This window comes from Heterocephalus glaber, unplaced genomic scaffold (assembly GCF_053883595.1).
Source record: "Heterocephalus glaber isolate CG9 unplaced genomic scaffold, H.glaber_assembly_v1.0 deba00001532, whole genome shotgun sequence".
Classification (NCBI taxonomy): Eukaryota; Metazoa; Chordata; class Mammalia; order Rodentia; family Bathyergidae; genus Heterocephalus; species Heterocephalus glaber.
The window spans coordinates 8,517,291-8,544,490 of NW_028258330.1; the positions used below are offsets into that span (position 1 = coordinate 8,517,291).

Sequence of the window (27,200 nt, forward strand, 5' to 3'; positions counted from 1 at the left end):
TTAATACGGAGGAAAAATATTCATTTAACTCATCACTCATTATTAATTCCAACAAATGTATTCTGCCAACTCCATGCATTAACCACTGTGACCCTGAGAGTAACCTTTCCTGTTTGCTTGTTCCCGACCTTAAAGCATCCTAAATTACTCAAAGCCACTCTGATGGCTTTAATTTATGAGAATATTTTCACACATTGATCTTTTAAATCCTGAAAATTATTATCCCTGCACAACAGTGGCTCCCTTTTTAATCTTAGCTGATAACTCTGATTAAACAAATCTAAAGGCTGATTACCCCCACTGTGGTTAATGCCAGTGTCGCTGCTAACTACTTATTTCACAGCAGGAATTGTCTTCAAGAGCCCATTTACATTATTACCCAGAATTGATTTACACTATTATTTCCTATTGATCACATAGGAATAGAAGGTATAGACATTCTTCTCTGAAGGCCGGCTAAGATGGTAAATAATATACAAGCAAAGCACACCTATTATTCTACCCTCAGCTACTAATACAACAACATAAATACCAGTTGCTTCAGACATGTAGATATATTTTAAAGACATGATTTAGTATTAGAAGAGCAATTTTATCATAAAAGCATGGATTCTATGTTACCACAATGGGTCCAAAAAAAGAGAAAATAATCAATGTGTAGGATACATGTGTGACATGTGGAGAAGTTAAACAAATTTTGTCCTGTGCTTTCTTATACAGCTAGAATCTTTGAGCAAGGAGCATGTTTGGTTATGAGATAACAGATGCTAAAAGCAACAGCAGTACTACCTCGGGCTCTGTGGAACCAAGTAGTCCTAACTTGAGTTTTGTTTTGGTTGGTTTCCTGCAATGACACCTGATGACAAAGGAGGGGAGGGGACAAAGACAATGTCATTACTTCCTCCAGTAAATATGTATCAAGAGCCAACTCTTGTACCAGCTATTATGTCAAATGCCAAGGATCCTGGAATGAATGAGACTAATGTGACTTCTGCCCTCTTTAAAACATTGCTCTGTCTGCGAAGGTCTAAAAACAGACCTTATCTCTAAATGTGAAAACACCATAAAGGAAATGAGGAACCTGTGAGAGTTCTCTTAAGTCTGTGACCCAAAAGGATGCAGGATAAGGAATTACTACTCAAGACCCCACCATTCTCTGCAGCAACAGTTCTGCATTTGAACATGCAGAGTTACTTGGAGAACCATTAAACCAGGGTTTCTGATTCAGTCAGTCTTGGGGGTGGGGGAGGATGGCTTGAGCACTATATCTGTGAAAAATTCCCAGCAGATGTTGGTGTTGCACTTACTGCAGTTATAGGTTATAGTCTTTCTGCCCTTCCTACCTCTGCATTCATCATTAAGATCACTAAGGTGATACAATACATGAAACTGCTTAATATATATGAAAGGGGTGATAATTATGGAGGAATGGATTCAAATAGACTAACTTTCTAGAATACTTAAAGAAAACAAACCAATCACAGTTGATTTTAGAAGGAACAATCTCATCCTCCTTTTCTGGATGAAAGATGATTTTATGTTCTTCAAAAGCCATTTTTTCTTCATGTAATAGAAGTCATTTAATTATGGAAGGGACTCATGAGAGCCCTCAGGTCTCCATCAAGCCTGGCAGAGTCGTACTCTTAGCAGCATGCCTACTCCATTGGTTTTACAATCAGACACCTGCTGGGAGAGCCCATGATGACTGAAATCAGGTCATCCTTCACAAAGGACTAACTCAGAATCATCTTATGAGTTACCTACTGAAAAAATGAAATTTCTTCAGGCCTGCAGGCTCCCTTTCAGCACATTAGCTAAGCTCACTGGAGAAAGCCAGAAATAAAGATTTATTGCCTAATACTCTGTTATTTTAAACTAACTCTCCCTTCAGAGACTTGACTTATTCACTTCCTGGTGCTGGCCCTGCTGAGAAAAATGACCATTTTTTTTTTCTCAAGAATTATTTTTAAAGGTGGCCTAATTATTTGAAAGCTCAGAAGGATTTAAGATCATCTTCCCAAGGAGATGTTTTCTTGAGGCAACAGAAGTAAGGACTATCCTCCAAAATCGATGGCAGGTACTTTAGTCCTACTTTTATTAATCATTATCTGATTAAATCACATACATTTAATAAAATTCAATAAATATTTGAGTTTTCTGATTCTTACCTTCCTCCTTTATAACAAGATTGTATAGACCAGAGGTTGGCAAATTTTCTCTAGAAAAGGCAGATAGTAAGTGTTTCAGGATTGTGACAAAATAATCCCTGTACCATATACTCAATTTGGTAACATCAATAAAAGCATTAACAGTATGTAAACAAGTAGGCATGGCTATGTTCTAATAAAACTTTATTTACAAAAACAGGTAGCAGGCCTAGCTAATACCTGCCATCGACTATCTCCCTAGTTCAGGGGTGCTTGGCCACTACCACGCCTCTTCTATGGATTTAGTTTGTTATTAGAAGCAAGAGATTTAACCACTCTATACCTAAATTTGTTTTGGTGTTAGAAGAAAATGTCATTTTTTGTCATGTCACTTCTTCACACATATTTCAGAAGGACTGATGAGCAAGTGTTTCAAAGTATTATGATTTCTTGATGAAGGACATAAAATAAGTACTAATTATTATCAATAGTACCTTTTAAGCTACTATCATCTGATTATTACTGCACCTGGGAATAGAATAAGGATTCTAATTCATACCACTCATTCAGACATATTATACCATGGTCTCTCACCTAGAGTTTTCCTTCAAACATTAATGAAAAACTGTGAGTTGGATCTAATACTACCCTTTGATGTCTTTAAAAGATTAAATGGAAGGAATAAAAGAAATAGACTCCACCATTTTATATACACAAATTTTCTTTTCATTTTCTTTTATGATTATTCAGCTCTAAAGGCTAAAAGTGGAGAGTTCTAAAGAAATAGAATACACACATGAGCTATGCTGAAAATCAAAGTCAATAAAGTATATCTTTTTTTCCTCATTAGGAGAAGCTCTACTAAGAGTAAATTTCTCAGGGTACTTTGGAACTGGGTATATGATAAAAGTGTGACTATAAAAGTATAGTGTATAACTGACACAAATCTCATAATTTCTTATGAATATTATGTTTTCTTTTACACTACACCTAACATCATTATAAACCAACTTTTAACAACTAATTCATATGATAGATATTTCTGTAGTACCCATTATATATAAGGAACTCTGTTAGAAAATGAAAAAGCATGGATACTTAATAATAAAAGGTAATGTGAAAAGTTTCTCAGTGTGTTCACTTGTGGTGTTATGGAATCTGAAGAAAAAAGAAGTCATTTTCAGTCATAAGGACTTGTTTTGTGGCAAAAGTGATACTTGAATGGAGTCTAAAAGATAGGAGGAAAGGATCAAAGAAAGAGCTTTCTAAATAGCCCCAAATATATACCCCATGAACAGACATACAGTACCACTGAACAATTTACATCATACAAAAGGTTTAAGTAGTTCCAGGTATGGCAATACATCAGAGAAGGCATAGAGCAATCAGACTAACAAGGCTGTGTTTAAAGAAAAAGCCACTGAAGAACTTTAAAAGGATTAGAGTTAGTTTTAATTTACTTAACAAACATCTTTCAAGCCTCTATTATATGTCAGACATTCTTACAAAGTACAGCTATAGCAACAAACATTTCCTAAAAGTCTCTACCTCATTGTGTTAGGGAGAGACTGATAACAAACAAAAGACAAATAATATAAATAAAGCAGAGAATGAATTATAAACAGATTAGTTAAGGTGATACCTGAGATCATATTTGAATAAGGGTCTGGAAGAGTACAGTTCCAGGCAGAGAAAAGGTAGTGCAGAAGTACTGAGAATCAACAAAAGAGCCTGTGTGAGTGAGAAAGACTATAGAAGCAGATGATGTCAGAAAGGAAAAGGTCACACCATGTAGAGCCTTGCAGGCAAGTGTAAGGACTCTGGATATAGGTATGTTAACCCTCCTAGGACGGTGGTCAAAGGACTGCAGGATGGAAAGTACTAGAAGTAGAGGCTATAATTATAAAGCTATTTTCCAAGGGAAAAGTTTCTGGAATAATTCATTCATATGATCCTTCATTCATTTGCATTAATTTAGTACATACTTAGGAGACAGTATGCTACACATTGACACTAGAACTGTGACTGAGACGGACACATCTTGGTTGCATGAAGCTGATCATCATTCTGGTGGAATGCTGATTGCGTGAATAGAAACATCTCACATGTTGACAAGGTCCTAAAAAACTACAGAAGTTGAAATTTCATTATGAATCCAAAAAATATCTAAAATTATAGAAGAGAGGATTCCCCCAAATTCAATTACATAAATAGTCCTTTGTCCACTTCCTATTGCCTTACCAACAACTTTTAATGATATATTGGCCAATATTCTTATCACTTAACATTTTTTGAGAAAAATGATTGGATATATTTGGATAGATATTGGATATATTTGTATCAAAAATGTTATTCAAAATATTCTAAGCAGTGAAGAATAAACTGAGTATTTGGGCTTATCACTCCACCAATCATAAGTCACAGAACATAGACTACAAGTATAGTTAATTCAAATATAACCACTTATAAGTCTATTTATTTAGCAAGATTAAGAGAAAGAAAGACCAATGCAAAATGACCAAGTTTGTCTCTAGCCCAGACAACAGCATTTTCCAAACAAATTACTGATATATGAGGATATTATCACTTGTGGCTGGATGACTAGCTTTAGTGCCCCTATAATGATAAACCTGCTGTCTCAGAGGACAGACAGGAACCAGTCTTTGCTGTCAAACTGTCACAGAATTATTAAATATAGAGGGGGAAAGTGATCCAAACAGTATGTAATGAGCTTCCTTTGCATTCTCTTACTACAAAATCACATCTGTGAATTGTTAATGACTCTGAAATGGATGAATCAAATTGATGAAAAAGAAACACATCTCTCAAGGATAGGAAAAAGGATAATGAACACTCACAATGTTTATAAAACATAATTTAAAATACAATAGTTTATTAAAGTACTGTGAAATACTGCAAAATGACATACAAAGGTAAGCAATTACTGTTCATTTTCCTATTCCTTGTTTTATGCTTTTAATATCAATTAATAATCTTTAAAAATATACAGTACAGAAATACCAAGACTGTTTTTCAAAATAGTATGTGTTTGTGACTTTTATGAGTTGGCAATGCCATGAGAATCTGCTAATTTCTGTTCTGCTGGATGAATTTTTATTAAGCATGCCCTGTGGGCTACATGACTGCAGAGTATGTATCAGGCTCCAGTATTTCAGCTCATACAGATTCTGAGTCGAGTTCTGTGGATTTCCTTTCTGCATCTACAGTACTTATCCCACAAAGACTCACTTGTCCCAGGATGCACACAAATACCACATCTTAGTTCAAAGATGTGATCAATCATGGGACTTTTTCAACCACAAGTACTGGATTATTGATTTTTGTACTTCAGTGCCTGGTATTGTGCAAGTCTTCCATAACTCTGAAATAAGATGAATGATATTCAAAGGAAGTATTCTGAGGGATGTCAGATGGCAACAAGTACACCAAAAAAAAAAAAATCACATCACCAACCCATACAATAAAGGTATCTGTTTATATGAGTTAACTGTATTTAGAAAGCTCAGAGTTGGAAAATTTGGATTTGTGTTTTAATATATAAGAAAGCATTGAATCAATGTGAACCTGGATTATTACTTGGTTTAAGGATAGATGCAAATCTGAAAACAGTCAATAAACTTGTTCTGAGTGTACAGATTAGCTGTAGCATTAAGACAGCACTATGTTAGAAAGGAAAAAAGACCAATATTTGTAAACATGAGGCTATATAATCCTGGAGAGGGAAATTGACTTTAACGTGCAGATCATGAGCTCTGAGAGTCAGAGGGAGAAATGCTGTAAACACCATTGTCCACACGGGGTTTACTGGACATAAATATATATTCCAAATAGTAGTGATGGGCCATTTGGCACATGATTTGATTCTTTCACTAGTTTGTTAAAAACACTAACAAACAAAGAAATATGAGAAGATATCAAAGGAAAAATTAAATAGTATATAGTTGACATATTTTCACTTGCAACTTCTTGTGAGCAATATAGAATGTAGTATTACAATGTTTATAAAGAGAAATGCTATTTATTATGTCATTCTTTACTAAAAATCCACAAATTTAAACATACTTTGAGAGTAACCTTTAGAGTATAGCACTATCTCCATTCACACATAGCCATGGAAAATTCAGTCTAAGGCAATCTGTTTATACAGAATCCAAACAGTATCCTACAAGTTTTGTTAACAAATTTTTAGTCATTTTTTATCTCTTAAAAAAACTAACTTTATTTTTACATAAAATGTATTCAAAGATCTTGGCAGTGTCATAAAAAGCAGGTGAATGGAATAATCGATAGATTGGTATCTCAATTTCTGGGACAATGCATGTATTAATGGTATAATGAAACCCCTGGCTTCCATCCCAAGGCCCTTAAAGATTATGTGAATAAAATAGCTGAACTTTAAGTCAGTTTCTCAGTATTTTTTAGTCTATACCACCCATCCTAGTTGGCTAAACAACTAAGCAACAAGGTCAATCAAATGCAACGCTTCTCTCTATTCAAATATAATTTTGACCATTCTGCATTCAAAGATCAAATACATTCTCACAGTGACAACCACATTCCATTGGCTTTTTCTGAGAGCAAAGTGAGACAGATGCCTTGGCTGTAATTGCCAATCAGCCTTTACATGGCAGCTGAAAACACAATACATCACTTTGATCTCCTTTGCTCTAAACACATCCACAATCAAGAAACCTGAACAAGGAATAAGAAATTGGCATCATTTCCAGAAGCTGTCACTTGCAGCACTTAAATGCCATAATGTATATTTTGCTCATATTTTCATTTCCGTGTTTCAGAGACACTCTGTAAAAGACCTGAACAAAAAAACAACTACAATTATACATATATATGAATATATAATCTGAATACAAGCACTTTTAATTACACTTCACCACCATCATTTCATTTTCTAATTTTACACTCAAGGAATTAAACAGGTAAAAGTTCTCATATGAATTTATAATAGTGTTCCAAAATGTTGTACTCACGTTTTGCAGGTAGGTCATAGCCACATGTGATTTTTGCATGTCCAGTCTCACAGCCATTCAGGTTACGACATTCAGCTAGCAAACAGGGGCCAGCTGCTCTATGAATGCAGCCATCCACTAGGGGGGAGAGAGAAAAGTTAGCCTATATTTGACCTTTTGGAAATAAAAGTAAAATTCAAGATGTGAAAAGAAAAGGAATTTAGTTCCTTCTGGAAATCCATAGCCCCATGAAAGAAAATCCATGGTGCAAATCGTGTGTGTGTGTGTGTGTGTGTGTGTGTGGTTTCTGTGCTAATCAGGAGTAGAAGCATGATAGGAGTGATTGCTGGCAAATGTTAAAAAATTCTCTTTGGCTGAGGAAGTTCCAGATACATTGCATTTTCCATTTCTACTGATGTAAACACTCCCTTACATCCAATTTCATATTATAAATTCAATGTCACTAAGCATAGGGTTGGGAAGAAATTCTAACAACAGTCTCTCCTGAGCTTTTAAGCGTTAGCACCAACACACTGCAAGTTTTAGAAGAAAAGAGGTCAAGAGGAAAGAAAGGCACTCTGGAACATTTGTACTCACCTCAAAAGGGAGTTGGCAAAATTAAAGCTACCCAAATAAAAACCAAATATATTCACAATTTCTCCCCACAAAAGGACAACAGAAATAAGATCATGTTTTTGCAGGGTATCTGGCTGGAAGCCAGATGACATGCAAGGGTAAATTAGGTCTTCACAAACGTCCAGAAGACCAATCCCACTCATTTGGAACAGATTGAAACAGAATTACTACAGCTCATCCTTCTGTTAAATTAGCAGATTTCAGCCCTTTGACCGGCCTCAGGTGCCATCAGTTTTCTGGCTTCTGATTTGGACTCCCTTCGCATTGAGCTTTCATATTGATAACGACCCTTGAAAACACAAGTCTAATGTCACTGGAAATTAGAAATTTCTGTGACTGAATAGGGGGCGAATGCACAGGTGTAGGGCTAAAAGACCAAATGTATATAAAGTAGGAAACTGAGAATTTGGGTGTTTATTTATCATTGAATGTGTCCCATGGACAGAAAAAAAATGAAGAATTGCAAACCAAGGAATGAGAAAGAAGGAGGGACTAATCATAATTTGGAATGTGAAAACAGGCCAGATTTTAGAGGCCTGAATACTTCCCCCTGCTTCCCCAGTATATAACACCATGCAACTGATCATTGCCTTTAATTATCTTTTTTTTCCCCTGGTCCCAGGGATTGGACTCAGGACCCCGTGCTTGAGAGGCAGGCGCTGCACCACTGAGCTAAACCCGCAGTCTAATTATCATTATTATGTACAGAAGAAGTTCAGTGTTGGACAAATCATTGGCCCTGAGAGAAATATAATTTCTCTAATGTTTAAATTGGTTTCTCTTGCCACTGACTGGCTTGGAGGTATCACTTTTGGCTAAGCAAATCTAGGGAAACAAATTTATCTGGGCTTTCCTATATCATGTACATATCTATAAAGTTTGTAAATCAAAATGAATTTACTCCAAACTACTCTAGTCTGCAGTGTTTCACATAATCTAGGTTGAAATTCAGACTCTTCTCTTTACTAGCCAAGTGATGTTGTAAGCTCTAGTTTCCTTATAAACCAGAGTCACTAACGGTACTACCTCACATAGTGGTACATGAGATTTGAATAATATTGTGCATGGAGGGCATTCAGCATATTGTCTAATCTAATGTTATGTGCTACATTGATGATAGTTATTTTAAATGCCCTAACATAAAATTTAAAAACAACTCTTTACTTGTTTGAAAATGAGAAATCTTTATAATCTTTTAAGCAAGAAGAACATGAAAACTATCATTTACTCTACAATCCAGAGAACTCTCCAGTATTTTGATGAGCATTCTCTCAGTTGGTGCACACACACTTTTAAAATAGTTCTTATTTTACAAGAAAAAACTTGAAAAAAATTGAATTCTTTCAATCAACTATTTTATTTTTTAAAATTTATTATAGGATGTGCCTAGAGACCATAATGCTTATGAAAGAAATCAGACAAACACACTTAAATATCACATGCTTTCTTCCGTCAGAGAAGCTCAAAATATAAGTAATTTAAAGAGCAAAAAAAAGACAGATGATAGGAAACAGGAAGATAGACCTTGTGCAAATAAGAAGTGGATCTAGAGATGGAGGAAGAGAAGAGGGAAGGGGGAGGGAGTAGAAGTAAAAGGATTATGATGTGATATGTACATGTGCAATTCCCCAGGATGAATGTATTCATTATGTATCACAAACATGTACTAATAAAATTATTAAATTATTAACACACATGCTATATATATATATGCATATATGAATGTCACAGTTGACTATAATAGTGAAAACCTGGAACAACTCAAGTGTTCAACAACAGGCAATTTGTTAAGTAAATAAATGTTTATCCATAGTAGAGACTAGTATGAGTTAGTTATTAAAATGAATAGACCAACTTTAATAGTTAAACAAAGTCCTATACATGAAGATTTCTAAGTGAAAATGCCAGATTTATTTATAGTCATGTACACATCTATGCATACATATGTATGTACTAGAAAGACATGCCTTTGATTGTAGGGTTATGGCCTGGGAAGCAGAGGGTTGAGACTATCAGAAACAATCCAGAAACATATGGTCCTTAAACAGACCATATTTATAATACATATAACCTATGACCAGAATATATAAAGAATACTTATAGCTCATTAATAGACAACCCAATTAAAAAGTAGACACAGGAAGATGATAAATAGCCAGCACAGCACAAGGAAAAGTGTGCAACACTAGAATCAGAAAAATACTGATCAGTACAATAACAAGACCATATTATACACTCATTAGGGAAATGAAGTTAAAAGTTTTAAAAGAACAAATGTCAGCTTAGGTGTGAACCAGTTAGAACTTTGTAATACTGCTAATATGAATGTAAAATGATAAAACCATTTTGGAAAATGATATAGAAATTTCTTGTATTACTGTTAAGAACCAACAGTTCTGTTCTTAAATTTTTACTTAAGAAGAATGAAAACACATGTTCACAATACATTTGTACATACAAATTGACTATCCCTTATGTGAAATTCTTGGGACCAGAAGTGTTTCAGATTTTGGGTTGAAATCGACTTGATCTGCAAAGAGTATAGCTACTCCTGCTTTTTGTCAGGTTCCTGTCACATGGAGTATTGTTTTCCACCCTTTAACTTTCAGTCTATGAGTTTCTTTTGGTATTAACTGTGTTTCTTGTATGCAGCATAATATTGGATTTTGCTTCTTGACCCATTCTACCAGTCTATTTCTTTTGATTGGTGAATTGAGACCATTAACATGGATGGTTATAACTGAAACGTATTGACTTATCATTGTCATGACTTTTTCTTTTTGTTGGATTCTCCCCCTTTGGATTTAATTTCTTTTTTTTTCTTTCCTTTTGTTTTTAGGTTTTCTCTTTTTTTTATTAAATTCTTTTATTGGTACATTGTAGGTATACAACACAATTACATTTCTCATTGGAAATTGTACCTTTACATGATGCATCTTGGCTCTTATTTTTTCCCCACTCCTAGCCCTCCCTTCACCCCGTCCACCTTTCCCTATTTACAAAGACTTTATTTCCATTTTTTCCATTTCTCATCATTTTTAATTTCCCCTCTTTCCTTTCCCCTGCCCCTCCTACTACTGCTACCCCTTTGGACCTTTTCTTCCTATTTTGCATTATCAATTATTCATTTTAATCATTGGTACATTTTAGGTATACAATATAATGACATTCATCATTGGAAATTTGCACCTTTACATAGTCTCTCTTGGTTCTTATTTTTCAACCTTGCCCAGCCCTCCCTTCAACCCCTCCATTCCTCCCTATTTACAAAGATTTTGTTCCTATTTTTCCATTTTCTCATATTAATACCATTCCCTTCTATCCTTTCCCCTAGCCCTCCCACTTCCTTCCCCTTTGCCCCTTTTCTTCCTATTTCACACTACCTATTATACATTTTAGTCCTTATTTACATTTTCAGTTTCTCACACCAGAGAAACTATACGGTATTTATACATGTGTGTCCTATTTATTTCACTTAAGAGTATTGCCTCAATGTGCATCCACTTAACTATAAATGTCTCTAATTTCTCATTTTGTATGGCTGAGTAGTACTCCATTTTATAAAAAACCCACATTTTCTTTATCCAGTCTCCAGTTGATGGGCATTCGGGTTGTTTCCAAGTTTTAGCTATCACAAACTGTGCTAATATGAACATGGGGGCACATATGTCACTGTGGTATGATTCTTTTAATTCTTTGGGGAAGATCCCCAGCAGTAGAATAGCGGGGTCAAATGGGACTTCCACTCCTAGTTCTTTGAGGTATCTCCATACTGATTTCCACAGTGCTTGCACCAGTCTATACTCCCACCAGCAGTGGAACAGGGTTCCTCTTTCCCCACAGCCCCACCAGCATTTGTTAGTGGTTGATTTCATGATAGCAGCCATTCTTTCTGGAGTGAGGTGGAATCTCAGCATTGTTTTCATTTGCATCTCTTGAATGACCAGTGATGTTGAACATTTTATCATGTATTTATTTGCTATTTCTACTTCTTTGTCTGAGAAATGTCTGTTTATTTCAGATGCCCATTTTTGGATTGGGTCTTTAAATTTGGGAGGTCTGATCTTTTTAAGTTCTTTATAGATTTGAGATAGTAGACCTTTGTCTGAGGAAGAGCAGGTGAAGATTTTTTCCCACATTGTGTGTTGTCTCTTCACACTGCTGGTGGTTTCTCTTGCTGTGAAGAAGCCTTTTAATAAGAAGAGCTCCCACTTGTTGATTGTTTGTGCTAGTTCATGGGCAACTGAGGTTTTGTTCATAAAATCTTTTCCTACACCAATGTCTTCAAGGGTTCTACCTAAACTCTGTTCCAACTGGTTCAGAGTTTCTATTTTAATATTTAGATCTTTAATCCATTTTGATTTTAGTTTAGTGTATGGTGAGAGATACAGGTCTAGTTTTAATCTTTGGCAAGTTGAAGCCCAGTTTTTCCAGGACCATTTATTAAAGAGGCTACCTTGCCTCCAGTGAGGGTGTTTGGCTCCTTTATCAAAGATGAGATGGCTGAGTGTGTCTGGCATTGTTTCTGCATCTTCTAATCTGTTCCGCTGGTCCTCAGGTCTGTTTCTTTGCCAGTAGCATGCTGTTTTTATCACAGTAGCTTTGCAGTATAGTGGCAGGTTGGGGATTGTGATACCTCCTGCCATGTCTTTGTTACCTAGAATTGCTTTTGCTATTCTGGGTCTCTTCTTGTTCCAAATGAATTTTTGGATTGTTTTCTCAAGGTCCTTGAAGTATGCTGCTTGGATCTCAATTGGAATTGCATTAAATCTATATAGCAGTTTTGGAAGTATGGCCATTTTCACTATATTAATCCTTCCTACCCAGGAGCAGGGGATGTCTGTCCATTTTCTGAGATCATCTTCAATCTCTCTTTTCAGAGTGCTATAGTTTTCAGAGAAGAGGTCTTTGATTTCTTTCATTAGGTTGATTCCTAGGTATTTCAGTTTTTTGGATGCTATTGTGAAAGGAATTATTTGCCCTATTTCTCTCTCAGTGAGTCTGTCATTGGTGTAGAGGAAAGCTATTGATTTTTGTGTGTTGACCTTGTAACCAGGTACTTGACTGAATTTGGTTATTAAGTCTAGAAGACTTTTCGTGAAGTTCTTGGGGTCTTCTGTATAGAGTATCATGTCATCTGCAAATAATAACAATTTGACTTCTTCATTTCCTATATTTTTCCTTTTATTTCTCTCTCTTGTCTAATTGCTATGGCTAATGTTTCCAGAACTATATTGAACAAGAGTGGTGATAGTGGACATCCTTGTCTTGTTCCTGATTTTCGTGTGAAGGATTTCAGTTTTTGACCATTTAGTATGATACTGGCTGTTGGTTTTTCATAGATGGCTTTTTGCAGTTTGAGGTACAGCCCATCTATTCCAATTTTTTGTAGGGTTTTTATTATCAATGCATGTTGGAATTTGTCAAATGCTTTTTCTGCATCTATGGAGATAATCATATGGTTTTTGTCCTTGGCTCTATTGATATAATGTACTGCACGGATTGATTTTCTTATATTGAACCATCCTTGCATCCCTGGGATGAATCCCACTTGATCAGGGTGTATGATCTTCTTGATGATCTTCTGCATTCTGTTTGCCAGTATCTTATTAAGGATTTTTGCATCTATGTTCATTAGTGAAATTGGCCTATAGTTCTCCTTTTTGGTTGGGTCTTTCTGCGGTTTGGGGATCAAGGTGATGCTTGCTTCCAGGAATGAATTTGGGAGTATTGCTTCCCTTTCAATTTTATTGAAGAGTTTAAACAGTAGTGGCAGCAGTTCCTCTCTAAATGTCTTCTAGAATTCAGCAGTGAAGCCATCAGGACCTGGGCCTTTCTTAATTGGTAAGTTTTCATTACATTTTTGATTTCATTGATTGATACTGGACTGTTTAGAATTTTTAGGTCTTCTTTGTTCAACTTTGTTAATTCATAGGTATCTAGGAATCTGTCCATTTCTTCTGTGTTTTCCATCTTATTGGCATATAGGTTCTTGAAGTAGCTATTGATGATCCTCTGGATTTCTGCTCCATCTGTTGTAATTTCTTCCTTTTCATTCCTAATTGAATGAATATGGACCATTTCTTTCCTTTTTCTGATAAGTTTGGCTAAGGGTTTGTTGATTTTGTTGATTCTTTCGAAGAACCAACTCTTGGCTTCATTGATTTTTTGTGTCATTCTCTTAGACTCCATTGCATTGATTTCTGCTCTGATCTTTGTAATTTCCTCCCTTGTATGCACTTTGGGTTTGTCCTGCTCTTCTTTTTCTAGAAGCTTGAGGTTCAGCATCAGGTTGTTTAATTGGGCTCATTCTGTTTTCCTAATATGAGCATTTACTGCTATGAATTTCTCTCATAACACTGCTTTCATTGTGTCCCATAGATTCCCATATGTTGTACTGTCATTGTCATTTAATTGAAGGAACTGTCTGATTTCTTCTTTAATTTCCTCTGTGACCCATTGGTTATTCAGAAGTGTGTTGTTCAATTTCCATGTGTTTAGGAAATTTTTTGTTTCTTTTGCTATGGATCTCCAATTTCATCGCCCTATGTTCTGATAATATACAGGGGATAACTTCAATTCCTTTGCACTTACTTAAACATGTTCTATGTGTGAGTATGTGGTCTATTTTGGAGAATGACCCCTGTGCAGCTGAGAAGAATGTGTATTCTGATTTTGTGGAGTGGAAGACTCTGTAAACATCTGTTAAGTTCATTTGTTCAAGAGTTCGATTGAGTTCTAGTATTTCATTACTCATTTTTTGTCTAGTTGATCTATCTATTTGTGACAGTGGGGTGTTGAGGTCCCCCGCTACAATTGTATTAGTGCATATATGACTTTCCATGTCCGTTAGCATATGTTTTATGTAGTTGGATGCACTAGTGTTTGGTGCATAGATATTTATGATTGTCATCTCTTCCTGTTGGATTGTTCCCTTTGCAAGGATGTAGTGTCCTTCTTTGTCTTTCTTAATCAGTGTTGGTTTGAAATCTACTTGACCTGCAAAGAGGATGGCTACTCATGCTTTTTTTTGGGTTCCTGTCACATGAAGTATTGTTTTCTACCCTTTAACTTTTAGTCTATGAGTTTCCTTTTGAATTAAGTATATTTCTTGTATGCAACATATTGTTGGATTTTGCTTCTTGACCCATTCTGCCAGTCTAGTTCTTTTGATTGGTTAATTGAGACCATTAACATGGATGGTTATAACTGAAATGTATTGACTTATCATTGTCATGACTTTTTCTTTTTGTTGGGTTCTCATCCTTTTGGGTTTAATTTCTTGTTGCGCCCAATGGATTCATTCCTCTGGGCTTCCTGGGGTGGTGATCCTTGTTGTCTTTTCTTAGAATATTGTGTAAAATTTTTTGGAGTGCTGGTTTGGTATTCATGAAGTTCCTAAGGTGCTCTTTGTCATGAAAGTATCTCATTTCTCCATTAATTTTGAAAGATAGTTTTGCAGGGTACATCTATCTGGGTTGGAGGCTGCTTTCTTTTAGGGCTTGGAATATGTCACTCCAAGCTCTTCTTGCCTTGATGGTTTGTGTTGAGAAGTCTGCTGTGATTCTGATGGGCTTTCCTTTGTATTTGATTTGTTTCTTTTCTCTAACTGCTTGTAGAATTTTGTTCTTCTGTTGGGTTTCTGCAATCTTAACAATTATATACCTATATCTAGTTTTTTTTTTTTATGAAGGCTAGTTGGAGTCCTACATGCCTCACTTATCTGTATGTCAAGTTCTTTTCCCCTGCTTGGGAAGTTTTCTGCCATCACTTCTGTGAATAGTTTTTTTATGTCATCTTCAATCTGTCCTGTTTCTTCATTGACTCCAATCAGTCTTGTTATTCTTCTTTGCATTGTTTAGCAACTGCTGGATTGATTTCTCACCCTTACAATTTTGAAGCAATTTTTCTTTTCCTGGTCACTAATTGCAATCTTATCTTCTGTCTCTGAAATTCTGTCCTCACACTGGCTCATTCTGCTGCGTAATCTTTCAATGAAGTTTTTATCTCCTGGAAATCTGTTTGTATCTGTTTTATGGATTCTATTTGTTTCCTGTGTTGGGATTCCATCATGTTCCTCAGTTTCTCTATTTTTTTTTATCTGTGTCTTCTCTAGATTTATTAATCATGTCTTTCACTATGGGCACAATCTCTGATATTATCTGAGAAATTATTTCAGATTTTATTTTTTCCAGATCCTCTTTTGTTGCCAGTTCAGGGAGTCAAGGTGGTTGAGTATCAGAGTGTTCCACCTCATTTCCCTTTGGGTTTGCCTTAGGTGATCTGGAAGTCTGGTTTTTGAAACTCGTTTACATGTCTTCTCATATTTGATGGGTGCGGGGGGCTGCTGGCACCCATGCACCTCACCTCCTCTGTGCTGAGCCAGGTGATAAGGTGGCCTGGAAGCCTCCTCCTGGGCACTGAGAGTGGCTCACCTCCTGTGTGCTGAGGGGGGGTGGTATGGTGGCCCGGAAGCCTCCTCCTATGCTACATTTTTTATTTTCATTAATTATATTTATCACATGTAATGTACTTGGCAATCAAAATTTTACTCAGTATATGTTTGTAATACATAATAATTATGTTCATCTTGGGGGATTAGTATATATACATGGCACAAATGTTAAGTGTACAGTTTCAGTGTGTTTTACCAAATGTATATGGTCATGTAACTGTGACGCCTGTAAAGATACAAAACATTTCAACTCAAAAAGTTCTCTTGTGTCCTTTTCATCCAAATTCCTTTCTCATCACCCAGAGAGAGCCCTTATTTTGATTTCAATGACCATTGCTATGTTTTAGCTGTTATGTAATTTGAAACTTCAGATGGAGGGCCTGTTGTCTTTTACTCAAGCATTTTCTTTAAACTCATCTTTATTGCATGTATAAGGACATTGTTCCTTTTATTTTTGATTGACATTCCACTGTTGAATATACCATAATTTTGTTATCTATTCATCTGTGAATGCATCTAAGATTATTTACAGTTTTAGTTATTAAAAATAAATCTGTATACTGTACACATATTTTTGCAGCTATGTTTTCATTTCCTTATGCCAATAGTTATGAATGAAATTTCTAGGTAGTTATTAAACATATTTTATCTTGTAAAGAACTAACATGGTTTTCCCAGTTGATTATATCAATTTATACATACCACCCAGGAATGTATGAGTGTTCAAATTTTGGCATTCCTTAAGATGGTCGGCCTTTTTCATTTTACCCATTCTGATGGTAATAAAGGATTATTTAATTTACATTTTTCTGATAACTAATGGTTTTAAGTATCTTGCCAAGAGCTTATTGGCCATTCATCCACTTCTTTTTGGAAGTGTCCATTCATGTCTTTTACTAGTTTTTATTATCTTTTTATTACTGACCTGTGTTTAATCTGCCATTAATTGCATCCATTTTTTTTTTATTTTTTAATTTTTTTGTTCTTGAAATTTCCTTTTTACTGTTTTCATATCAGTTCTAACATTGCCCATCTCCTCGGCCATTTTATGTATCTTGTCAAATAATTTCATTAACAGATTTTGTAAGATGATTTTAAAGTCTAGATCTGTCAATACTAATATCCAGGTCAGTAGTGGGTCTGTTTATACTGACCCATTTTTCACTGGGTCACATTTTCTTGTTTCTTTGCATGCCTAGTAACTGCTGATCGCATAGTGTAAATTACGAATAATACATTTTAGAAGCTTTACATTCTATCATCTTCCTCCACACAGTGTTGAAGTTTGTCTAGCAGGCAGGAAAATTACCATCTAATAATATGGAGGCTATATTAAGGTAAGACTATTTTAGGTTTTTTCCCCCAATACTAACATATATTCTTTGTGCCTAGAGTATGGTCATTCTGGGGTTTCAGTTGCAAACCAAAGGCTCTAGCCAAGCTCCAGAAACTTGGGAGGGGAATGATTAAAATTCCAAAATCTATACACTTGCAGTAGGAAGCTGCTGAATTTGCTTTTCAGTTCTGTTAGCCTTCCAGCTTTTATTTTTTTCTTCCTGAACTTCTTGAAATCTTTCCCTAAATATGTTTAGCTCAAGCTTCAGCTAAGAATTAAAGAGGTTTTTATTTGTAGATTTTGGTTCTACCCTCTCTGTGACTCTCTCCTTTCTGGGGTTTCCTCCTCAATTCCTAATAATGACAACCCTATACTTAGTCCTGATTCTTCATGCCAGTAAAACTACTGTTTTCTGTTTGAGTCTTATTAGCCACTTGCCCATGTGGAGTAGAGAGGCCCCTCAAGGTCAAAGCCATTTTGTCTTTTAAATGTATTTCTCACCAGTGTGGTTTCCTTCTTTCAAAAGCTCAATCAGCATTAGTTTAATTGTGCTTTTAGTTGCTCCCTAGCATCAATAAAAAGTTTTTGTTATTGCTTATATTTTGCCAGGAATTTATAATTACTATGGGAAGTAATACTGATGCAAGCTACTCTTCTACTGTCAGAAGCTGATACTATATACCAGTGATGGTGAACCTATGGCACATGTGCCACAGCAGGCTGTCTGTTATCAATAAGAGTTCTGAAAGGTTCACCATCACTGCTATATAACATATCTTTGGTAAGCTGAAACATGATCTCATGTTATTTCAGAACTATATTTGTCCTCTTGGAGGAAAAAGGTGTGTGGGATAAAAGACAATAATATAAATTATATCAATGCTTGTGTTATGTCTATGAAAGACAAAAAAATAATACCCCTATGTGTTCAAACTCAATATGAGTTAAAATTCTCTAATATATTGTTACTTCTATTGCTAGACTTACTCAAATCTAACCATACACTTCCCTACTAAAGTAGCTTTTACTGTTCCCCATATTTTATATTGTTAAACCCTTAATTCCATATTTCCACATTGTAGTGTATTACATCCTTCCCAAATAAGGCTTTGATTTATACTCCCAACTTCTTATCACCCTACATTCAATAGTGGACTATGAACCAAAGCAAATAATATAGTTTTTTTTTTTCTTAAACAATGCTGAGGAAGTGTTAGGTTACTCCAATCCAAATCCAAAAGGTGGAATATGTAGCCACAATATGGTGGGCAAAAATCTGTATCAAGTGTTTTGCAATTGACAGATTCTGAAAACTCATCCCCTTTTCTCAGCTCTAGTTTGGTCTTCTGGAAAAGAAAAAGATTAACTTTTACTATGTAAAACCACTAAGATTATGCAATATTTTTGACAGCAGTTTGCCCTCAGTAATACATTCACTTTTGTTATAAATCATAAATAGTAATTTTCATTCAACTTGATCACTGCTATTTTTTTAACTTTTATACAACATATTCAAAATTTATTACTGGAAGGAGCACATTATCTTAGCTAAGTTCTTTCCCCTAGGTTTGTCTGGAGTCCTTAATCATGCTAGAATCTGAAGACTGAGTGAACACCCAAAACCAGCCCCTCCTACTTATTCAAATAGGTTTTACTACATTTTGGTAATTGAAACCAGACTAATAGAAGATAAAGACTGAGGACTTTCTAGAAACTGCCTGTGGCATGTCCAGCTAATCCTGGAGTGAGGACTGATGTCAGTCACACACAGGACTGCTCTTCTTCAGGGCTAAAGGGAATGTAGTCACAGTGCCTTCTAAACACCAGGCTTGCTGCAGAACTGACATGCCTGTCACTTGGCATCCTGACACTGCTGCCTAAGTGCTCACAGGCAGATGGTTAACTAAGGAAAGGGCCTTGACTCCCAGCACCATTTCTCCAATTATCTGGCAAGTGCTAAACTCAGAGGACTCCATCCTATTAATCAGGGGACTCTCAGCTGTGTTCCCTTACAGTATAGCCTACAGAATTATATCGTCTGAGGGTGCAGTAGAAAGATAGATGCCAACTGTGCTTGGGAGATTGTTTTTCACTTTTGTCAATATTACCTTAGAGAATAGATTTTGAGAATATTATTACATGACAGTCTTTCCTCATTATTTAAATATTTAAAATGAAGATAAAAGAAATGGTATATAATAAGAAATTTTTGATCTAAGGTTCATTAAAATGTGAACTGCAATCTTCCATTTTGTGGAATTCCTCACATAAATTCCCAATTTTATCAATGAATGGACAAGTTGATTCTGGGAATAGGAGAAGAAAAGCAAGCCACAAGCATTGAATGGGAATCATTAGATACTACGGACAGTGAATGTAAAAGCTACCAAACACACACACACACACACACACACACACACACTCTCTAGACATGAGTTTTGAAAAACACTATAAGCACCCATTTAGTGAAATCCAGTTATTTTAGAAACTGACCCTGTGAGGTCTCTTCCTTACAAGATAATTCTCTAAACAATTTTTAGCAGAGGGGATTTTGAAGTTCTTAGATTTCCACATAGTCATTTAATCATCTTTTGTAAATAAAAAACTAACTTAATGTAAAAGCAGTCACATAAATCACATTAGCTGGAAAAGTAAGAGGCTTCTCACAGTGAATATACCCCTTAGAAGCTCAAGAGGATATAACAGGCTTCTTTTGAAATCAAATCAACATAAATTTATTAAGCAACTGCCTTGCACAAAGCACTCTGCAAGAAGCTATGAGAAAATCAATTAATAATAACAATATCTATACTAGTGTCTCATCTTTCATATTATATACAGTAATCATAAAATGGACATGAGGAAGTTCTTAGTAAATGGTCTTCAAAGTAAAGACAAGGCATTCATATAGGTGTTGGAAAAGTAAATTCAAACTTATGTTCACATTGATAATTTTTATCTTTTTAGGTATCTTGTCGGTAAAATATTTAGAATATAGTTTGACAGCAGAATTTATATATGAGTACACATATGCATATATAAATACATATTATAAAAGTTTTCACTAAGTGCAGAAGTCAAAAACATTTAGAATTAACAGAATTGGTGCTTTAAAGAGCTCTAGAACCAAATCACCATTCTCTGTCTCTTAAATAGCTATACAATAGATATAACATTAGGACCTACTTTGTGGGATTCTTATGAGATATGAATGAAATAACATTTGTACAGTATTTACCTTATATAATGCCTGAATAAGTAATCAAGCTTATGGTAGATCTCTTACAAAAATTGCAGCAATTATTTATTCCTTTGTATCCATGCTCTTAGTAATTGGACTCTGTAGCTCCTCCCATCAAGAGATGAAATCTCTTTCCCCATTCCTGACTCTAAGCTGATCTTATAACTTGCTTTATCCAAGAGAAGAAGGCAGAAGTCACTATGCACCTGTCCTAGGCCTAAGCCTCAAGAGTCCTTTCTCAATTTTCCTTACCCACTTGGAATACTGCTCAGCTCCCATGTGAACAAGCCTAGGACAGTCTGCTGAAGGATAAGTGACCATATGGAAGAGAGATAGGCTACCCCAACTGGGACCACCTAGTCTAGTCAATACTCACCTTTACTGGCAACTATCCAGATGCATGAAGGAGCCCAGATAAGAGGAAAAGAACTGCCTAACTCTGTGATATATTCATAGAATTGTGAGTCAAATAAACAGTTGTCTTATGCCACTAAATGTGGAGGTGGTTTATTTTGGGGGTTTTTGGGGGGGTTTTTTGGTACCAGGGATCAAACTCAGGACCTTGTGCTTGCAAGGCAGGCATTGGAACCACTGAGCTAAATCCCTGGCCCTGGAGGTGGTTTTTTACACAGATACATGTTACCAACATCCTCTCTCTTCCTACTCCTGCTCATTATCATTGGAAAAAATACAAAGCAATAGCCAATTTTCAAATAAAGACACAAATGAGTAAATTTAAATAGCTGTCCTAAAGTCTTGGGGGAAGAAAAATAATACAGCTGAAGTAATCAGGTGAAAAGTTGATTCCTCAGAGGTCACTTAGAGCCTGCATGAAAGATTTATGTGTTAAGTACTGAATAACATCAGCGTTCCCTTTAGAGTGAGAGAAGATATATCTGTGAAAAAATACAGTACAATGACAAAGAGATCAACATCATGAAGTTTTACAGATGTGAAGAATTTGGTTTATCTACCTGAGACTGTCTTGGGCTAACTCAAAAATTAACTTTTTTTTTTCAGTACTGGGGATCGAACTCAGGACCTTGTGCTTGCAAGGCAGGCGCCAAAACCACTGAGCTAAATCCCTGGCCCCAAAATTAACTTCTATGCAGCTCCAGATCCTATTGGCCAATTTAAAGATGAGATTTGGGCTCTGATCCCAGTAGAAGATAATAAACATAATAGAATTAAAATTTACACATTTATTACCTGAGAAACCTGGAACAGTTTCCAGTTATGGATCACACAACTAACCAACTTTATCTCTGCTTCAAATGTTCAGGGAGTTGTAAAAACCAGGAAATTCCTTCTCACTTAGAATCTAAAGCCTAACTAGCTAGCCAAAACACAGTGACTTGCGCTTTTCTTATTGGACTTGAGTTCTCAAATAAGAAAAAATGAATATTTATTAGAAATACAATAATCTTTAATCTTCGTAGGAAAATATGAAGCAATGAATTCTACCTCATCATGAGATTTGAGGGTAAGAAAGTCAAGCTGATTAAAATCTTGCGCAGAATATAGTAAAGATATATTTAGCTTCATGGAAAACAAGTTATTTTAAGATCTAGCCCATGCATACCTTTTCATATATCCATGTTCCTCCTTAAAAACAAAACAAAACCCTTACTCAAGGAAAATGACATTGTGACATAGATGGTTGTTTGTCTACCTGATATCATTTCTTGTTTTCTCTACTAACAGAGCCTTATGTTGATTGGGGTGGCTGTATGTCCAACTCAAAAATCTATTTTTCCCAGCATGTCTTTCAAAGGTGAAAAAGAGATAAATGATTCATTTAAATGGAAATAAATGTCTTTGAGTGAGCTTTTAGGCAAGCTCACTACAGATGACTTACACAGAAAATCTTTTTATTGATCTATTTATTATTTGTTATTGTTATTATATTTGCAATTCTTCTACCTTCTGCATAAGACTAAGACATGGTGGTAAGACCTCAGCAGCCACCAGAAAGTGTGAGCATTAAGGCCTCACTGAGTGTGGTAAAAAGACCTGGGAGGCACCTGGGTCTCTAATGTAATCTATGGGGAGCTACATTAGCCTAAAATACTTGTCAGTGAAGAAGATAAAACACTTTTTTCTTTTTAAAATATAGCTTAAATTTTGTGTAAACAACTATCTGGAATGGGGATGAGAATGGAATTTCTGTAACTTAGAGCCTAGTGTTATTTCTAAATGTTGCAAACATAATGTTTTAATTTATTTGAGATGTATCCCTTGAAGTTCTGGATGAGAAACTTCTACTTGGCTATCACAGAAGTGTTAAATTTTGGGGAATTCTGAGCTGACAAAATATGTGAAACAAACATCAGAGTGGGAAAAATCCCCACTGGGTTACTGAAGGGGCTAACGCAGTATTGACTACATCACTGAAGAAGGACCGGCAGCTAAAAAACCTACAGTGTGCTAATCTGGTAGGCATATGACCTTAAGATTGCTTAGATTTCACAAACTCTCACCAGGGAAGGATAGTTCCATTAATAATAAAGATAGATGAACTCAAGGTAGATGCTACCAAAGAATCTAGGGAAGTGATTGAGGATCATATTTCTCTGGAAGTCTGCAGAGACAGTATAAATGAGGAGTATATTTGCCATCAGAGATGACAAGAATTTTCTGGCAAAGGATATATTAGCTGATGAAAACAGTACTAAAAGATGCTATTAGATTGAAGATATCTAGAGTATAATGTAAAAATCCTGCAAAAGCTTGATAATATGCCTTTATTTGTTCTTTTTTTTAAATCTGGAAAATTTACTTGAGAAGGAAAAGTTGCACACCTTGATTTCTACTCGAGCATCCTCTTTCCTTCATCCAGAGACCCTTCTCAAGGAAATATGAAAAGGCAGGTCCTAGCATTGTATCCCACACAATCTTCAAGCCTGGTGTTAATAGAGTCTAAGAAGTAATGGAAATTTTGACCTGAAATAAAGAAGAAATAATAGCAGCATGCTCAGAGCAGTGATAATAGACCTGTTTCTTTGCCTGAGTTAAAGGCACAGATTGTGCCCTTGTTTCTGTGGAGGTCTTCTTAATAGAGACCAGGTCAAGTGGAAACACAGGGAGAGAGATCTTTCTTTTTCAAAAAAAATAAGAAATGGGCCAACTTAATACTTCCTCTTCTACCAAAACTTCCCAGTGGCTGGGGACCCAAGTTCAGACCTAGGGATGATGTAGCTCAATATTAACAGGTGCCTTGGACACAACCTCATTTGTTTTATCAGAGAAGGAAATCTATTGAGAAAGGTAATCTTTCCACAAGGAATTTGGCTTTTAAACTTCAGTCATGTTATAGAATTCCCTTGTCCTTATTTTCTTCCTAAAAAGATATAAATAAATGATTTTGTAGCTCATATTCCCATGGGTTCCATAAATTATCAATGGTTTTAGTAGAGATGATGAAGGGTTAAAAAATGGTTGAGGAAAAAAAATCTTCTGAACTTTCTAAAGGGAAATAATAAAAGCCTGTTTGTATATGTAAAATATTATAAAATTTTGACACACACAAAACAGAATCTGTTTTTGTAAACTTTTGGCTAACTATTTTGCTTTACTTAGTTTAAAAAGAGCTGGTGACTGAGTATATCTGCAAATCTAAGGAGGAAATGAACAACAGCAGTACATTTCTTCAAAGTACATATATGAAAATGAGGTTTATTTCCCCAATCCAAACATCCACTTTCTCTTTAATTATTATTTACATTAAAGTGGAGGTTTAAGGGATAATCTTATGCAAAGAAAAAATTTCGAGTCAGAAAACATTTTGATCATTTTGCCACGTAATACAATTATTTTTTCTTTCTGACATTTTTTTTATGAGTAAAGACATGTTGGGTTTCACTTATTAATGGCTAAATTTTGGCAAAAGGCTATTATACTTCCTATATTTCATAACTTGATTCTGTTTCTTGTGGCAAAAAAATCTAGCCAATGAGGTTCATAACAGTTTATAATAATTCTGATTAAATTTACTATGGCTTTTCAGTAAAAATTTAATATATGTGTTTGTAAGATCTTTGCCTTAACAATTCTAAATGTTCAAGGCTATAGATTAGTAAAAAAATTCTCAGAATAAAACAAAATATGTATCAAAATAAACTTTAGCACTGAAAGAAACTAGACTTAGCTGATATGAAAAGAGCAAATAGTATCATGTACTTTTTTTTACCTAAAGTTGCATCTTCATCTGTTTACTCACAATATGTTCATATACTCATTTATAATATTTCAAACTTAATAGGTTGAAATATATACTCCTTAAGAAAAAAAAAATTTAGAACTATTTCCGCAAGCAAAGAAGGTAGCAGTTTCCCAAATGACACCTACAGGAAAGTCCTGACGCTGATCAAACCTGCCATAGACTTTAGGTGCCCCTACCCCTATCTCTGGCCTGCCTTGGCCAGATGTCAGTGGCACTCCCCACCTCCAGATTACCAAAGATTATTTCTCCTGCAAGGCTGCGGCCAAAGAAAGATTCATTTCCAGAAGTAAATGAAGTACATTCAGTTTGGTTCCCCTAGTGTAAAATCCACATCCAGTTACCAAATCCACATCCAGTTACCAAAGCACTTGTTTTGTGGCTTCCACTAGACAAACCTTTCTCTTAACCTGTTTGATCCCTCTCTGAGTCATTGGGGATTCTTCCTCAGAATGGCAGCAGAGTGAATGCTACACAGTGTTTTCTGCTACAAAAGAGATTATTTAGTGACAGCTTATTATTCACATAAACAACCATTAAAAAGTAAAATCCCAGGGCCAGAACAAGTAGCAGTGGCCTGGGGGAGAGGGAAGTGGTTTCTCAGTGCCAATAAAGAAAGTTTTGTTCATTCTTCAAATTCATAGAAGAGATTACAGAGAGGATAAAACCCTATTTTGGATAGTCCTGCAGCTCATCGAAATGTCTATTTCCTTTTTCCCTAGTGGAACAATTTTGCTCCATCTAAAATGCTTGTGAGAGAAGTTAAAATGAGCCACGTGTGCTTCCCTCCACAAAGGAGCCCTATATTTAACACAGCACACGAATCCAACACCTCAGACAGTTCTGAAGAAAGCTGTGTTTATTGTGTGGGCTTATGAAATAAAAAGTACAAACTTTCTCATCTTAGAAAAATATGCAATGAAATTTACAGCAAAAATAAGGAAGCTGTGCATAATGTAACACTTGGCAAGAATTTTAATCAGTGGATTGGCAAGTCTAGAAGCAATACTTTAGTTCCTTTCAAGACATCTCAGAGCTTCCTTATTTAAATACCACAAACTGGGTCTAGGGAGAATATTTAGGAGACATTGTGCTTTCTGCAGGAGTGCTGACTAGCAGTGCAAACTAACTGAGAAGAGAGAGCTGTTGATGTGATAATAGTTTCAACCTCTGGGAATGAATGATGGCAAGAGATAGATGTGCTGTTACTGTAGAGCAAAGCAACACAGATTTACATTATGATAAGGCATTCCAGCCACATTACTTTCAGCAGGTAAAGATTCTTCTAAGTATCAGTGTGACTCAGTTTTGCTATAAAGGAAATGCTTCTAGAGCTTGTCAGGCATTTTCAGGAAAGACTGTTGTTTTCCTGTTGTTTTCCAATTGGGAAACAACAGAACTATCCAGCAGCCTTCAATTCCTCAGCAGTTTGACAGCTGTTCAAACAAGATGAGAGTCAGGTCACATAATGTAGACCCGAAACTGACCATCACAGAAAGAGTTATAATGTGATGAAAAGCTCTGGGGAACCTATTAAATCCACCATCCCTGTCAGTATGAAACAAGAGCAATCCGGCCTTTACAGCTGCAATTTTAAGGAGCCCACTAAGAAAACACTTTATTCTTATGCCATCTGCACAACAATGTAACAATTAGTATTTTGTGTATTACATGAAACCTCAGAAGTTGACATACTGAGAAAGAAAACTGAAAAGTCCAGTGATGGACATGTAAATTACATAGACTTAGCTGTATCACTTACTTGGAGAATTTTTCTTTTAATAATAAAAGCCCTTTAAAAATACTTATATCTTCAAATGTTTACCAGTGATACAAAGTCTGGAAACACAGATGTTGTTTAAAAATATTCTGCAGTGATTCAGAACCTTAGAAGGTAAAAGAGGGTTGAGGAGGACAATTTACATCAAGTTCCCGTGCACAGCAATCAGAAGTCAAGGGATGTGGAAAGCCCCCGCCTCTATAAATTTTCCTGCTAAGAAAGTTTTCAGGAATTAATTCAGAAATATTATCTGTTCAGGAAAAAATATGACTTAGTTTTATACAACAATATATCTTTGCTAAGTAATAAAGAATATATGTATATATACATATATATATATATAATAAAAAGTTAGTGATAGTTATTATTTGGGGAGATTTATCCTGCTGTAAGTTCTA

At 35.5% G+C, this 27,200-nt stretch overlaps 1 protein-coding gene across 11 annotated transcripts in view; it reads right to left on the reverse strand.

Moving 5' to 3' along the window:
* Macrod2 (mono-ADP ribosylhydrolase 2) overlaps positions 1-27,200 on the reverse strand; it is a 2,157,923-nt gene that overhangs the window by 1,417,006 nt on the left and 713,717 nt on the right. For all 11 annotated transcript variants that reach the window (XR_015442057.1, XR_015442059.1, XR_015442058.1 and 8 more), the window contains exon 5: positions 7,157-7,273. Coding sequence is in view for 6 of the 11 variants with exons in the window: in XM_087189052.1 (XP_087045178.1) it covers positions 7,157-7,273 (117 nt within the window). In the remaining 5 variants the exon portion in view is untranslated. The remainder of the gene's footprint in view (positions 1-7,156; positions 7,274-27,200) is intronic.